We start from the raw sequence: 12721 nt of genomic DNA on the forward strand, positions 1-12721 counted from the left end.
AGTATGGAGAAAATAATTGCGAGCGTCGGACTCGTCATAAAACATATTCTCTTCGCTCCAACGCCCACCAGTCTAGACCAACAATAGGAATGAGAGTGGCGCTGGATTCGTTAACAATTGACCCGAGTGTGGCCGTAATGATCAAACCGGTGTCGAGCAATTAGACACTAGCGAATAGGAACTTGATATCGTAGTGCGGCGATCCATCTATTATTTATCAGCGCGGCGATTCTTTCAAAGCGCAACCGCGGTCAGCATATACATCAGTCGCAGAAATGGCTCAAATGGAGAATCATCAGTTAAAAACAGTGGATGTGGAAAATATTGAACTTACACCAAGGAATCAACTGTTAAATGAAGTGGTTTTCAAACCAAGAAGAAAGAGGAAAAATAGATTGTTACTTTTTGGAGGGCTCGGGTTTCTTATTTTAGTTCTTGCATGCGTGCTTGCGTATTTCGCTACCAAATTATTGGCGTCTCCTACAACAGTGGAGCTCTCAGCTACAGGTAAGCTTATGGTGTTGCACGGTAGACGTATAGAAAAATGTAGTAAATTCCACTGTTTCTTATATTTACGCCAAATGATTTTATTTAAATAACATACGCCCAAGAATAGACGCCTTTTAAAAATGATTGTGCAGGAAAACCTGTTTTTTCTTTTGCAATGTTTTAAATTGAGAAACTGCTGTACAATATACAATGCCAGCAGCGTGTGAAACAGAACATGCAGAGAAAATGTGTACTGCGTGGTTAACGCTGTGTAGATAAGGTACGGAGAACGCTACACAGCGAGACCGATAACGGAACGAATTTTGTGGTCTGTCAATCTAGATCGAGCAGACTTTAAACACCAGATTTAATAAAGTCAAAGAGATTTTGATTGCACTACCTACTATAACGGCGTACTTTTATGTGGCTGATGTGTAAATATTGAAAATTCGTGACCAACGAGGTTTTAAAGCTGGGTATTATTTGAATAGCTGACAGCGCATAAAAGATTGGTCGACGAAAAATAATTTTACGTTGAAAAATGACCCGCTAAAAATGTAAACGGTGCAAAAACACTGTTAAATATCTGGAGCACAAAGAACCTAGTTGAACAAATCGCGATATGACGTTATCTGTAATCGAAGCTAAAGGCCACTTGTGTTAGATATTGATTTTTCGGACAAAGAAGCGATTTATTTCACCAAACCACTCATTTCGAGTTTATTCCTGGTAAAGTGACTTAAAGCGGGCCTTCTTTTTCATTTACATCGGTTTAGCCATTGAGTAAATAGCATTTACGAGCAGACAGACGTAATGCGGTGTTTGGTATCCGGGGTCGGTCGCCAAAACTAGCACCTACAATACACGTTACCTGGGCCGGCGGCCTTATTGTTTGAATTACGGGTATCGAGACCTGCGCTGCTATAATGGGCCGGTTTAAGTTTATTTAGTGACGCGCCACTTCACTAAACTTATATCGTTTCAAGAACCCGTTCCACTAAAACAGTAACTTTAAATACTTAAACTGTAAATTTGGCGAATATAGCCTTGATCTAATGCTCATAAAGTAGAGCTATTCTTGTGTAAATAAATACAATCAGGATCTGGTGCTACGAAATGCGTAACAGACAAAATCCAGCAAATTGTATATAATATAAGAGATATAGTTCTGTGGGGGAAGATAGGAAACCTTTAGCACATATTATCCAAATATCCTGATCGTGTTCTAAACAATTAACAACGATATATGGGAGTCGTTAAATTACGGTTTTATAATTCTTTATAAATGTTCTTTGTTTACTACCAAATGGGACGTGAAAATAGAACGAAAAGGTGTCTCATCTTCCTCGGCCCTACTATATATATATATTTCGCCTAAATGGCATCGCCAGTCTGTTATTTAAACTATAAGTTTAAAGGATTTAAATGTTATTTACACCCGTGCGTATGAATCCCACGAGAATAATTGTATAAATATGACCGGTTGAAACAAGGGCCAAATGCAAATTAAACAGCAATATACAACTTAATGCAAGTCAACCGCAAGTTAAAACTCCAATCCTATAACAGTTTGCGTCTTAATTACAAGGTAATGGTGGCCAGTATGGCTTCGAGATTCAAAACAATAGATTTAACACACGGGTTCGCGAAATAAAATGGATTTTTTTGTTATACGAGTTACGAGGCCTGACCTGTTTATAACTGTAATTAGTTGCAGAATTTAAAATGGACGCTTAGAATTCTTTTTTTCTCTTGGCTTCATAAGCCCAATATGCGTATTTTTAATTAAATGCACAACGCGCTACGACTTGAAAGTTTTCTATATAACTCTATTGTAAAGTATATTAACTTGGTCCTTACTGTACACATTTGGTAAGACGGCAAACGTTGTAACGATATTTGTACAGTAAACAATAAGTTAAAAAGCCTGTTCAATATTCTTTGCACAATTAACATGAATTACCTATGTTTAATACATAGTCGGCTGGGGTAAGATGGTTCATGTTTGCATTCTCTTTTCTTGCTCCATTTGGAACTAAACAAAGAATGTTTACAGAGCTATTTTAACCGTAGGCCCATAGACTCTAAAAAACGATGTAATTGTTAAACACGATTGGGAAAAACAGGATTCGGTGCTTACGGTACCTTATCTTACCCCACAGTACTATTACCATATACTTGTTTATATTGAAGTTTAAATATAGGAATATCATGCCCGTGTTTAATGTATACCCCCATTATGTTGACAGCTTCAACACCCGCCACACATGAACGGGTAAACCCAACAACCGAATACAAAGTGAACGAAGATACGAGAATAACTTACAAGCCACCACAGGAACCTCATATCACAAGTACATCATACTCTACGAGGATTATACCACCCAATCCGAAACCTACGTCACCGGGGACGTCAGAGGGAACACGTGACCGGACGACAATATATGAAGTGACGTCACATCCCCTTAAAGTTGAAACAACGAAGAAGGCGATACGAACAAGTGGCGTCACAATGAAACCGACGAGTGATGACGTAACGACGCCAAAAATACCTGACGCCACGAATAAAGTGACAAACTATGACGTCATCACTAAACCGACAACAAATTACGTCACAACAAAAATATCACAGAGTAGTACAACGAAAATAACAGATTATGATGTCACAACAAAACCGAATCTACAAAACACTACAGTTGTTCCACTAACCGATGACGTCACGACCAAAAGTAAGCAAAGTGACGTCACAACACCACACGTCACATCCCCTCGACCACACGAGATATCAACATCACGTGGCGCTGGTGAAACTACGTCTCAATCTGGTGGAGCCATAACCACCATATCATCTCATGTCAATGTTACGACATCTATGTCTGGTGTAATGACGTCACATGCACCATCCGATGACGTGGCCACAAAACCGCTCAATGACGTCACTACGAAGCTATCTACAGTTGCTATGGAAAATATCTCCAATGCAACAAAAGTAAATTTAGACAGGCACGTCACGGCAACCAATAACGTCACTTCAGCAACTACAGCTAATGACGTAAGAGCAACAACAGTGGCCAGTGACGTCACATTAACTAAAATGACAAGTGAAGTCACGATAGCAAGTGACGTCACATTAGTAACTACGACGAATGACGTAAGATCAACAGCAGTGAGTACTGACGTCACATCGACTACAACAGCCAGTGACGTCACATTAACTAAAACGACTAATAGTGACGTCATGATAGCAAATACGACCGCAACTAGTGACGTCACCTCAACAATGCTTAGTACTGCAAGGCCCACAACAGTTGGCAATAATGTTATATTATCAACTACGACAACTGGCAAGACAACGACAACAACAGTGAAACCGAGAGGTGATTAAGTCCTATTTAACATTAATATAATGTATAGGAATTCCTAGAATGTGTGCAGTCACAACACAGTTGGATTATTTTGGCCTGTCAGTAGGAAATTTTACTCTTTTACACAACATGTGAAAATTTTACAGGAGCTATTTTAATATTTGGTATATTTTTTATAATATATTTAAAAAGTCGCGACATGCCAGAGCCCATTTAATTTTAACTAAATAGTAACGATTAATTCTAACTTTAACTTATCACGTGTAACTTAATTTTACCGCAGACGCCATCTTGTTTGTTCCGGGTCCTTTTAATTTTAACGAGGCTGAAAAAGCGTGCTCAGACATTGGTCAGCGGATGGCGCTAAAGCATGACATGGAAAATGCTTTTGAACAGGGCTATGAGAGGTGATTTAACCTTGCTTACTAGAATTTGCACAAAAGACACACAATTTTTTGTTTAATTTCCTTCGAAAGTAAGAATGACTGAACGAATGTAGCATTTGTACCGCCGTGTTCGTGTGGCGGGACAACGACAGTCGTTGTAACACGAATGTTCTGTTTCATACACCTGGTGCGTGCTCACGAATTACTACAAAAATGTAACTTTGTGTGTCACTATTTGTTAGATACGGTTAATGTATGGCTGACAATTTAAACAACCCACAAGTCACCGGGTTGTAGCAACCGCTGTTGAGTATCTTGTCCAAGGATACGCCGATAATATAACAATGACAATGTTGGATTTAATTTCCAGGTGTACGTATGGGTGGTTGGGCGACATGCACGCTGGTTACGTCATGCAAAAGGAGGGCGCTAGACAGGCATGCGGGGGTGGGATCATTGGTTTGATTTACACACCATTGAAGAAATCCAATGACGTCGTTTCTGGTGTGTATTGTTCTCCAAAAGGTAAACCGAATGCTTGAGATTTTCGGTTAAATTTTTTCCTAAAATGAGTTCATTTGCTTAACTGCAAATGCTCTAACCCAGTGTTCTCATATCAAACTCCACTGGACAACAAACTAAAATAGTAACCAACAAAGGTAATTGCACGGTAACTCGCAACTGGGTACAAAGAGTATAAAAAACACCCGTGTTATCACGAACGTCATTGCGGGCCGGGAAAGGATAAATAAGTATAGCATTTAATTAATCATTCATTTAATAAAACGCAGCCGAATACGAGGACACAGCAGACCACACAGTTCAAAACAATAAGACAGTAAACTGGTGGACGACGCTAGACCCGGCAGATTCTCATACGTTGAAAAACATTATACAAACCGACCAATCAGAAGACAAATCGTTGCTGACGTCACTACGAATAGTTTTTCCTTGTTGCAACTTTATCAACGTGACGAGTAACAAGAAGAATGAAACACAACTAACATTAAGGGTGTAAGTAGGATAGAAAAACAGAATGTAGCTTAATTAACCTCGGGTGAATGTATCTTATTTATCTCGCGTGGTGCTGGGGTAAAAGACAGTCGTTTTACCACGTGCTGTGTTAGGTTTCATGCATTTCTTCGCTCGCTGACGGGTAACGAAATAAAAAAACCATCAAGGTATATACAGTATTCGTATAGTAACTCGTAAGCGAGCACAAGGTGTGTGTGAAACAGAACGCCCGTGTTATACAACGGCTGTCATTTCCCCGTCACACTGGGATAAAAAGTCACACTTCATCAATAAACGGATCTATTTTATAGATGAACTTTTTTTTTACAAATTCCTCATGGCCCTTTTTATAAATTCCTCATTGATCCTTTACCACAGAACGAAAGACCAAATGTCTTTCCTCGCTCAAGCATACAGGGAGTCTTTCAAAGGCGTATCTTTAATGCCGCATGTTGGCGTTACATACGCAGCCATGCTGACGTACACGGAGGAAATAATCGACGAGTTGGTTCAAACATTGGTGACGTCACATGTGGATGGGATGGTAGTCGACTATGAGCCCGTTAAAGATTACAACACAGAACATGCAGAGAAATATAGGTAAGCATATGAAGAAATGTAATGAGCTTATCCTTGTGTTTCGGGAATACGCGACCGTCGTTTTGTTTTATATACATCTCGTGCCCCTTACAAGTTTATGGGTGATTAAATTTTGGGATACTGTTCTGTGTGATGATAAATTTGAAAACCCATTAGGGGCCACTGGATTGGGCAATGTCCGTTAAATGTCTTGCCCAAGGATAGAAATAGGTTTACGATGTTAGGAGCAGCAGCCTCAAACCCATATTCTCTGGTCAAGTGGCAGGACTCTAAAATAAACGACTGTACCAGGGCGCGGCGATAAAAATTTCAATATTTCGACAGGACATTCCTGGATCGACTTGCAGCGAAGTTTTCACCTCACGACCTAAAGTTAGGGATGATGACGTCATCATGGGGCATTCTTAAGGTACGTGTTAAGCATTTTTCAACACTTACACTTACAGTGTGTTTGTTTGGCAATAAGAGTTGTTATAAAACAGGTGTCTTGTTATATAGTAGGGTGGGGAAAGATGGGACACCTTTTCATTCTATTTTCTCGTTTCGATTGGTAGTACACAAAGAATACTTAAAGAATTATTAAACCGTATCCTCACGACTCTCATAGACCGTTGTTAATTGTTTATAACACGATCTGGATATTTGGATATCATGTGCTAACAGTGTCCCATCTTCCCCCACAGACTGTAAACATGGGCTTTCATGTTTGTATTAAAACTGCCAGAAAATTAGTGTTTTGTGGAACTTATTGGTCATTCATACATTTCAGTATTATGACGTGTATGCGAGTTCCAACTGCACTTTCATCGGTTCCATGTCGAGTACTTACTTCGGTACAGACCTCGAGGAAAACGAGGCGAACGTCGAAGAAATGGCTACGTCTATAGAACCAGACCGATTGTATATCGGCATTGGAGCAATGCATGATAACTCTACTGTGGGCGGACGAGACTACGACTGGACTGAAGGAAAACTGAATTCATTCCTTTACTGGTTGAATGAAAAGGGTATTGTCAATTTGCATGTTTACCCAGGAGATTGGAAACGTCTGAATGCGTTCGCGCCGTATTTTGTAAACTCGTTGCGTTATTTTATATCACTGTAACTAGAGCACTGTGTCTTCCGCAATCATATTTATTAAACACTGAGATATATTTGCATAGCTTTTGTATTTTGCTATTAAAAGAATTGCCTATGTGATAGCACCTATACACATATCATAAACTACCGTTGCTAGACCATTGAAAACGTATGGATTCTTACACGACTTGCCTCGCACCACCTAAAGCATAGGATATTTATATAACATGCATATTCTACTGCAGAAAATTAAGAAAACTTTGCTAATATGAATGAATATAACTTATAAATATAAATTCTCGTGTGACAGGACAACGACAGTTGTTAATATACAGGTGTTCAATTTTATAAACCTCATGCCCGTTTAAAAGTTAACATATATGTAACTTTGTCGGTGATTGTTTTTTTTTTTTTCATAAGTTTAAAAACTAGCGTCACATGCCTGTCCGTTTTCAGGACAGAATAACAAAAAAACCCAAGCGTAAAATGCAATTCTTAAAAAACTCAAAAATGCGTCGAGCGGTTAGTCGTACCGCAGTAATTTTTCTGTCACAGTAGCTCAAAACTCTGCAGGAATTACTTAACACAGTCGTGTATTTCATAGAGTGAAATAGCAAATAACGGTATTAACATTTGTGAACAGGTAAATGAATACATAAAGTTGTAACTAACCTTATAATTCATCCATCATTTCTTTGAAGTCGGTTACGAACCAAGCTGAGTTTTCTTCCACTTTAGGCCTCACAACGTTGCCCCCATACCCAACAAAGGCATCCTGTGTGAAAACATTTTAGTTAAAATTTGTTGTAGGAATGTAACTATTTATCCTCACGTGGTGAGGCAACTTTAGAAGCTATAACATGGGTGTTCTGTTTCTGCTCAATGAACCTCGAGATTGTTTAGAGTTATTATACATAAAGCAGTGTAGCAGTATGGGCATGGGCGCCCATTTCTTGAAAAATTGGGGAGTGCTTGCGCCATATGTCCTTTGATTGATGTGTTGTACCCATTAACCTGTTACTATGTGTATCCAGATCACTGGCGTAAAGTTACGGGGTTGCAGGGTTGCCTGGCAACCCTTTGATTTTCTCCATACTAATAATGCGTAAGGAATTACGTTCGACCAAACGAAGACGCCATTATTACTGCGAACAAACTTCGTTAAAATATGTCAATACCGATGCGTCATTCACGACACAAACGCATTCAACTGGTATTTAAACTCCTGTTTGCTAAATAATTCACGTGTGAATCGCTATTGTGACGTCAGTAATCAACGTGTGAATCGCTATTATGTCGTAATCAATTGCCAGGTTCAAACAACCGCTATTATGATGCAATGAATCCACGTGTGAATCCCTACTATTTCGTAATAAATATGCTGCTTGCCTGAGGAAAACATTGCATATAAATATAAAGCAGTGTTGGAAACGTTTTAGGCAGTTTATTTCCGAGATATTTTGTTCTGGAAACCTACTATTTCCGACGGTCGGGTCTTCGTTTGTAAGATAACCACACACTCGTGCGGGCTTGACGAAAGGCGCATGCGACATAGCTACTGTGACGTCACTCGCCAGGCAATCGGATTCGACCGTTTCTCATTACACGGACTCGCCGAACGCGCGTAATTTTAATTTGTCTCATCCCTACGTAATTCTGAATACGTTTACGTTTGTATGAGCCTTTACAAAGCACATAATTAAAGGGTTGCAAACCGAAAACAAAGGGTTGCAAACCGTTTTTTTTTTCGCGCCTACCGGCGCGAAGACTTCCTTTTTTTCTGGTTTTTGCAACCCTAACGTTTAGTAAAACTTTACGCCTATGATCCAGATTATTTATATAGGGTATCACAACCTGTTCCACGGCATGCATGCATACCTGCATACCCATGTTAGACGCTGTGTGGGTGACTATTTTTTAAGATTTTTTTGCAGAGGTGTATCAGTTGTTATAGGCATGTAACTAAGGTCAAAAAACCAGTACACCGAGCGGGGAAATATATAAATACGAACTTACAGCGGGTGGTGAGGCTTCCATGTCTGTTACACCATCGCCAATCATAACAACTCTGTAAAAACATTTATTTAATTACAAATTTATGCCTTTTTTGTGTGATTATATTTATAACCCTGGCCTAAATCCTAGGACCCGTGGCGTGCTACGCTACGGGACCTCACCCACATAGAATAGAAGATAATAAATCTTACTTTTTGTAGCCGAACTTTTGTTTTAACTCCTTTATGACACGTGGTTTACCACCAGACTCAGAAGTTGGACAATCTTCGTCAAACCCAGCATATTCACCTGGTGGGATAAAAGAAAGGAATGTAACTGGGCAATACTTAAATGGCAGGGAAATAACAGTCAATATAACACGAAAGTTTTGTTTCATACAACCTGTGCCACCTACAAGCTACCATATATGTAACTTTGTGGGTGAATACCTTTTATGTTTTTCAGTGTATGGCTAACAGTTTAGAAAACTCATAAACAATTACTCGTTTAAAAAAAATTGCCGTTAAGTGTCTTTCCCTAAGGACACATACACTCACAATGGTAGTAAAAACACACAAGCTTTAAAACCAAGAATTTGTGAAAAAAAAATAAGGATTTTAGGATTAACTAACTTATGTTAGTGTGACAGTTTTAAAAATACAAGTTTTTTCAAAATTTGATAGTTTTAAAAATTTTACCTTTCACTACAAGTTGTTTCAAAATTATTATGATGCAATTCATGCGATTGATATATATAAATTCTTACCATTAAAATAATATTTTAATCGATTTGCGAAGACGTTTGATAACGGAACGTTTAACAACTTGGCAACAGGTTCAATTATTTCCACCATTCCGCCGGATACAAGGTAAACGTTACAACCACTTTCATGTAGTTTGTTCACAAGCTCCCTACAAACAAAAAGCATTTTATTTCTAATCCTTATGGGTGGGGTCCTACAGCGTCAAACGACATGAGACCTAAGATTTGTGCCAGAGTTGGACTTAATTGCGGGTCCAGTACAAAAATGAGTAAAAAGTAAACACACTATGGCAACGGGTGAAAATCTACTCGTGGAAAAGTGTCAGATAAAAATGTTACTAACCAACATACAATACAATAAACTCTCAGTGAGGTGTGTAATTTTTAAAAAGTGTGCATTTTATAATAAAAATATAGGCTATATAATACATATATATGTATTAAAAAATTAAAAAAAAAACAACTTGTTTTTACCATAAGCATCATGGTCAAACAAACATAACACAGACTTACTTAACACTAGGTGAAAGTTGTACTGGATGACTTTCAACAAAACTTTTCATAGTTTGCGTGCTTGGCTTTACTATTTCCAAGCGTGATCTGAATGATTCTCTGAACGAAACAGAACCTCCCATAGCTTTGTTGGTCCTGTTAAAATAACTTTGGTAGGGTGGAACTGGCGTCAAAATACCATATTTTTATGATGAGAGTAACAAAACAGAAAGAATTTATGTTAAGAAGGAAATCACTAGTGCCTTTATTAATAACAGACGTTTTTTAATAACTAGTTTTGTTTAAAATTTATTTTTATATATAAATGTATAAAAATATAAAGCAATGTCATTATTTTAAAGCAGGAACAATTGCCCAACGAAATACATTAGTCACTCTTACCATTCTTTTACTTTATCAGCTACTCCACAATATTTAGCAAGTTCGTCTAATCCTTCGTCGCAACATACTGTACTATCCACATCAAAACAAACTGCGTCCGCATTTTTCCAAACATTAATTGCAGCTTCTTTAGTTGCCATGATGGTGCTGTTGAAAAATCTCGCAGTTTTGCTATAGTGTGCTTTGGGGAAAGTACAAGTCAGTGCAGCGTTTCTCTTCTAGCCTTCTCTTTCATGCTCCTAGCGCACGAACGGTATATTTTAGAAACGCAAGTGGTCTTGTAGATTTGGTTTGGCCGAACACTTGTAGGCACTAAATATGATGTTTTAGGTATTCGCGTATTTCTCCGACGACATCGAAAAATGTGCAAATATCATACAATTTTCGTACGAGCGCCATATTTTGCAAACACAAGTGGTCTTTATAGGTTCTTTTTCGTCGAACACTTGTCCACGTATTCTTATATTTCACCTGCGCCATCAAAAAATATGCGAATATTATACAATTTTTGCAAGTAACAAGTGACAGTCATGACGTATAAGATTTGCCTGCCCACGATGCGTTGCAGGAAAGTTGTTTTCTCAAATACGGAAGTAAAACCGAACATTTGGTTCTTAGCAAATTGCATGTAAATGTAAACCTTGTCAGGTCACGCGTGAGGGTCGTACAAGAAAGTTCCGGGTTCGGATTTAAACTGCTTCTACCACGTTGCGATTTATTTGAATTTAACACCAGAAAATGGGAAAGCTCGGATTAGGTGCGTTTTGTTGCGTTTTTGTTTTCTATTTTAGCCTGGCACCGACTACTGATGGTCAAGGTATGTATAGTAATGTGGGGTAAGATAGGATATCGTTAACACATAATATCCGAATGTCCTGGTCGTGTTTTAAACAATTAACAACGGTCTATGAGAGTCGTAAGGAAACGGTTACAAAAGGGAGGAGAAAATAGAATGAAATGGTGTCCCATCTTCCCCTACCATACTACATCTATAATAATGTGGGATAAGATAGGATACCGTAAGCACATAATATCCCATACTTCTTGTGTTTTGAGCAATTAACAGAGCTCTTTTAGAGCCGCAGACTACAGTTATTTATTTCTGCAATAATTTTTCGTTTATTATACCAAATGGCCAAATTGGACGCGGAAAGAGAATAAAAGTGTGTCCCATCTTACCCCACCTTACTATATTTCAGTGAACAGAGCAGTTTACAATGGAAGCGAGATTCTGATCTTCCATACGCGGAAATCATACCATGAAGCCCGGCTTGCGTGCCGTGATATATTTGGCGACTTGGTTATTATAAGAAATAGAGCTTTGCAGGATATCATTACTCCTTACTTGCAACAATTCCTTCCAAATTGGTGGGCCGAGGTTTGGAGTTGGGGATACTGGATCGGTGGTTTGCGTCAAGCACGTAAATAATATATATATATCGTACGGCTATAAAGAAATTGTTAAATAGTCTTTGAAAGCTGGTGGTATAATAATCACTTCTTTAAACATATATCATAAAGCACCATGAATGTGTATAGTTATGTATAATAAATTCCGCGAATCTGAACCTGATCTGGTGCTCATATAGTTGAAAAATTCTTGTGTATTAAAATACAGTAAAAATCTGGTGCTACGAAAACATAACAGACAAAAATCAAGTATATACCTCCAAGCCCACAATTATAAGATATATATATTTCGCTTAAATGGCATCATCAGTCTCTAAAGAATTTGTAGTTGTATTTACCAATTAATCTGACCAGTTATTCTGCAGACGCCAATAACTGGGAATGGTGGGATGGGACTTTACTACCACAACCTGGATCTGTCAATGTTTATCAAAACTGGATTGGTGTTGAACCTAATGGTGCATTAGGACTTACTTGGTGTGCAGCAATGACACCGTATAATCAGATAAGCAACTACAACAATACTAAAGGAGGCTGGATAGACGATGAATGCACCAGAAAAAAGAGTTATGTCTGTCAGCGAGGTATGCTTAGGTTTCTAAACAATATGAATGAATGTAATGAATGTAACTTACTTTATCCTCGTGTGGCCGGAAAACGACAGTCGTTATAACACGGGTGTGCACCTCGCGCCAGCTTACGAGTTACCGAGTATGTATACTTGT

The 12721-nt window shown here is 38.4% G+C and overlaps 3 protein-coding genes across 7 annotated transcripts in view; 2 read left to right on the forward strand and 1 right to left on the reverse strand.

The window, feature by feature from the left end:
* Nucleotides 1–79: 79 nt before the first annotated feature.
* On the forward strand, nt 80–7012 carry LOC100184569. Its single transcript, XM_009863553.3, has 8 exons — nt 80–507; nt 2739–3866; nt 4138–4261; nt 4611–4765; nt 5032–5254; nt 5633–5854; nt 6179–6263; nt 6624–7012. The coding sequence occupies exons 1-8, from the start codon at nt 276–278 to the stop codon at nt 6957–6959; spliced, it is 2505 nt and encodes an 834-aa protein (XP_009861855.2). The 5' UTR covers nt 80–275; the 3' UTR covers nt 6960–7012.
* LOC100178245 (phosphoserine phosphatase-like) lies at nt 5683–10810 on the reverse strand. Of its 2 annotated transcripts, none has more exons than XM_004227264.4 (7): nt 10587–10810; nt 10206–10340; nt 9696–9841; nt 9142–9238; nt 8951–9002; nt 7607–7709; nt 5683–6221 (listed from the first exon to the last, which is right to left on the reverse strand). In XM_004227264.4, exons 1-6 carry the CDS (start codon nt 10724–10726, stop codon nt 7608–7610), a joined length of 672 nt encoding a protein of 223 aa, XP_004227312.1. In that variant the 5' UTR covers nt 10727–10810; the 3' UTR covers nt 5683–6221; nt 7607. The 2 variants fall into 2 exon arrangements, with proteins under 2 accessions (XP_004227312.1, XP_002119347.1); XM_002119311.5 differs by lacking the exon at nt 5683–6221 and adding an exon at nt 7009–7136.
* A 449-nt stretch (nt 10811–11259) lies between these two features.
* LOC108950460 (protein jagged-1-like) overlaps nt 11260–12721 on the forward strand; it is a 4056-nt gene continuing 2594 nt past the window's right edge. For 2 of the 4 annotated variants that reach the window (XM_018816281.2, XM_018816284.2), the window contains exons 1-3: nt 11261–11403; nt 11786–12007; nt 12362–12580. In XM_018816281.2, coding sequence (XP_018671826.1) covers nt 11325–11403; nt 11786–12007; nt 12362–12580 — 520 coding nt within the window. In that variant the 5' untranslated portion in view covers nt 11261–11324. Of the gene's footprint in view, nt 11404–11785; nt 12008–12361; nt 12581–12721 lie in introns of all 4 variants that reach the window. The other 2 variants (XM_018816283.2, XM_018816282.2) reach the window with 2 other exon arrangements.

Source organism: Ciona intestinalis, unplaced genomic scaffold (assembly GCF_000224145.3).
Source record: "Ciona intestinalis unplaced genomic scaffold, KH HT000174.2, whole genome shotgun sequence".
In the NCBI taxonomy this organism is placed as follows: domain Eukaryota; kingdom Metazoa; phylum Chordata; class Ascidiacea; order Phlebobranchia; family Cionidae; genus Ciona; species Ciona intestinalis.

What these genes read in the sequence shown, in the direction of transcription:
- LOC100184569 (XM_009863553.3), top strand. Translation starts at nt 276, where the DNA reads ATGGCTCAAATGGAGAATCATCAGTTAAAAACAGTGGATGTGGAAAAT. An exon ending in TTTGAACAGGGCTATGAGAG is followed by an intron (nt 4,262 to 4,610) that starts GTGATTTAACCT and finishes TTTAATTTCCAG; the next exon opens with GTGTACGTATGGGTGGTTGG. An exon ending in TGTGTATTGTTCTCCAAAAG is followed by an intron (nt 4,766 to 5,031) that starts GTAAACCGAATG and finishes AATAAAACGCAG; the next exon opens with CCGAATACGAGGACACAGCA.
- LOC100178245 (XM_004227264.4), bottom strand. Translation starts at nt 10,726, where the DNA reads ATGGCAACTAAAGAAGCTGCAATTAATGTTTGGAAAAATGCGGACGCA. An exon ending in CAACTTTCACCTAGTGTTAA is followed by an intron (nt 9,842 to 10,205) that starts GTAAGTCTGTGT and finishes TTTTGTTTGTAG; the next exon opens with GGAGCTTGTGAACAAACTAC. An exon ending in TGGAAGCCTCACCACCCGCT is followed by an intron (nt 7,710 to 8,950) that starts GTAAGTTCGTAT and finishes GTTTTCACACAG; the next exon opens with GATGCCTTTGTTGGGTATGG.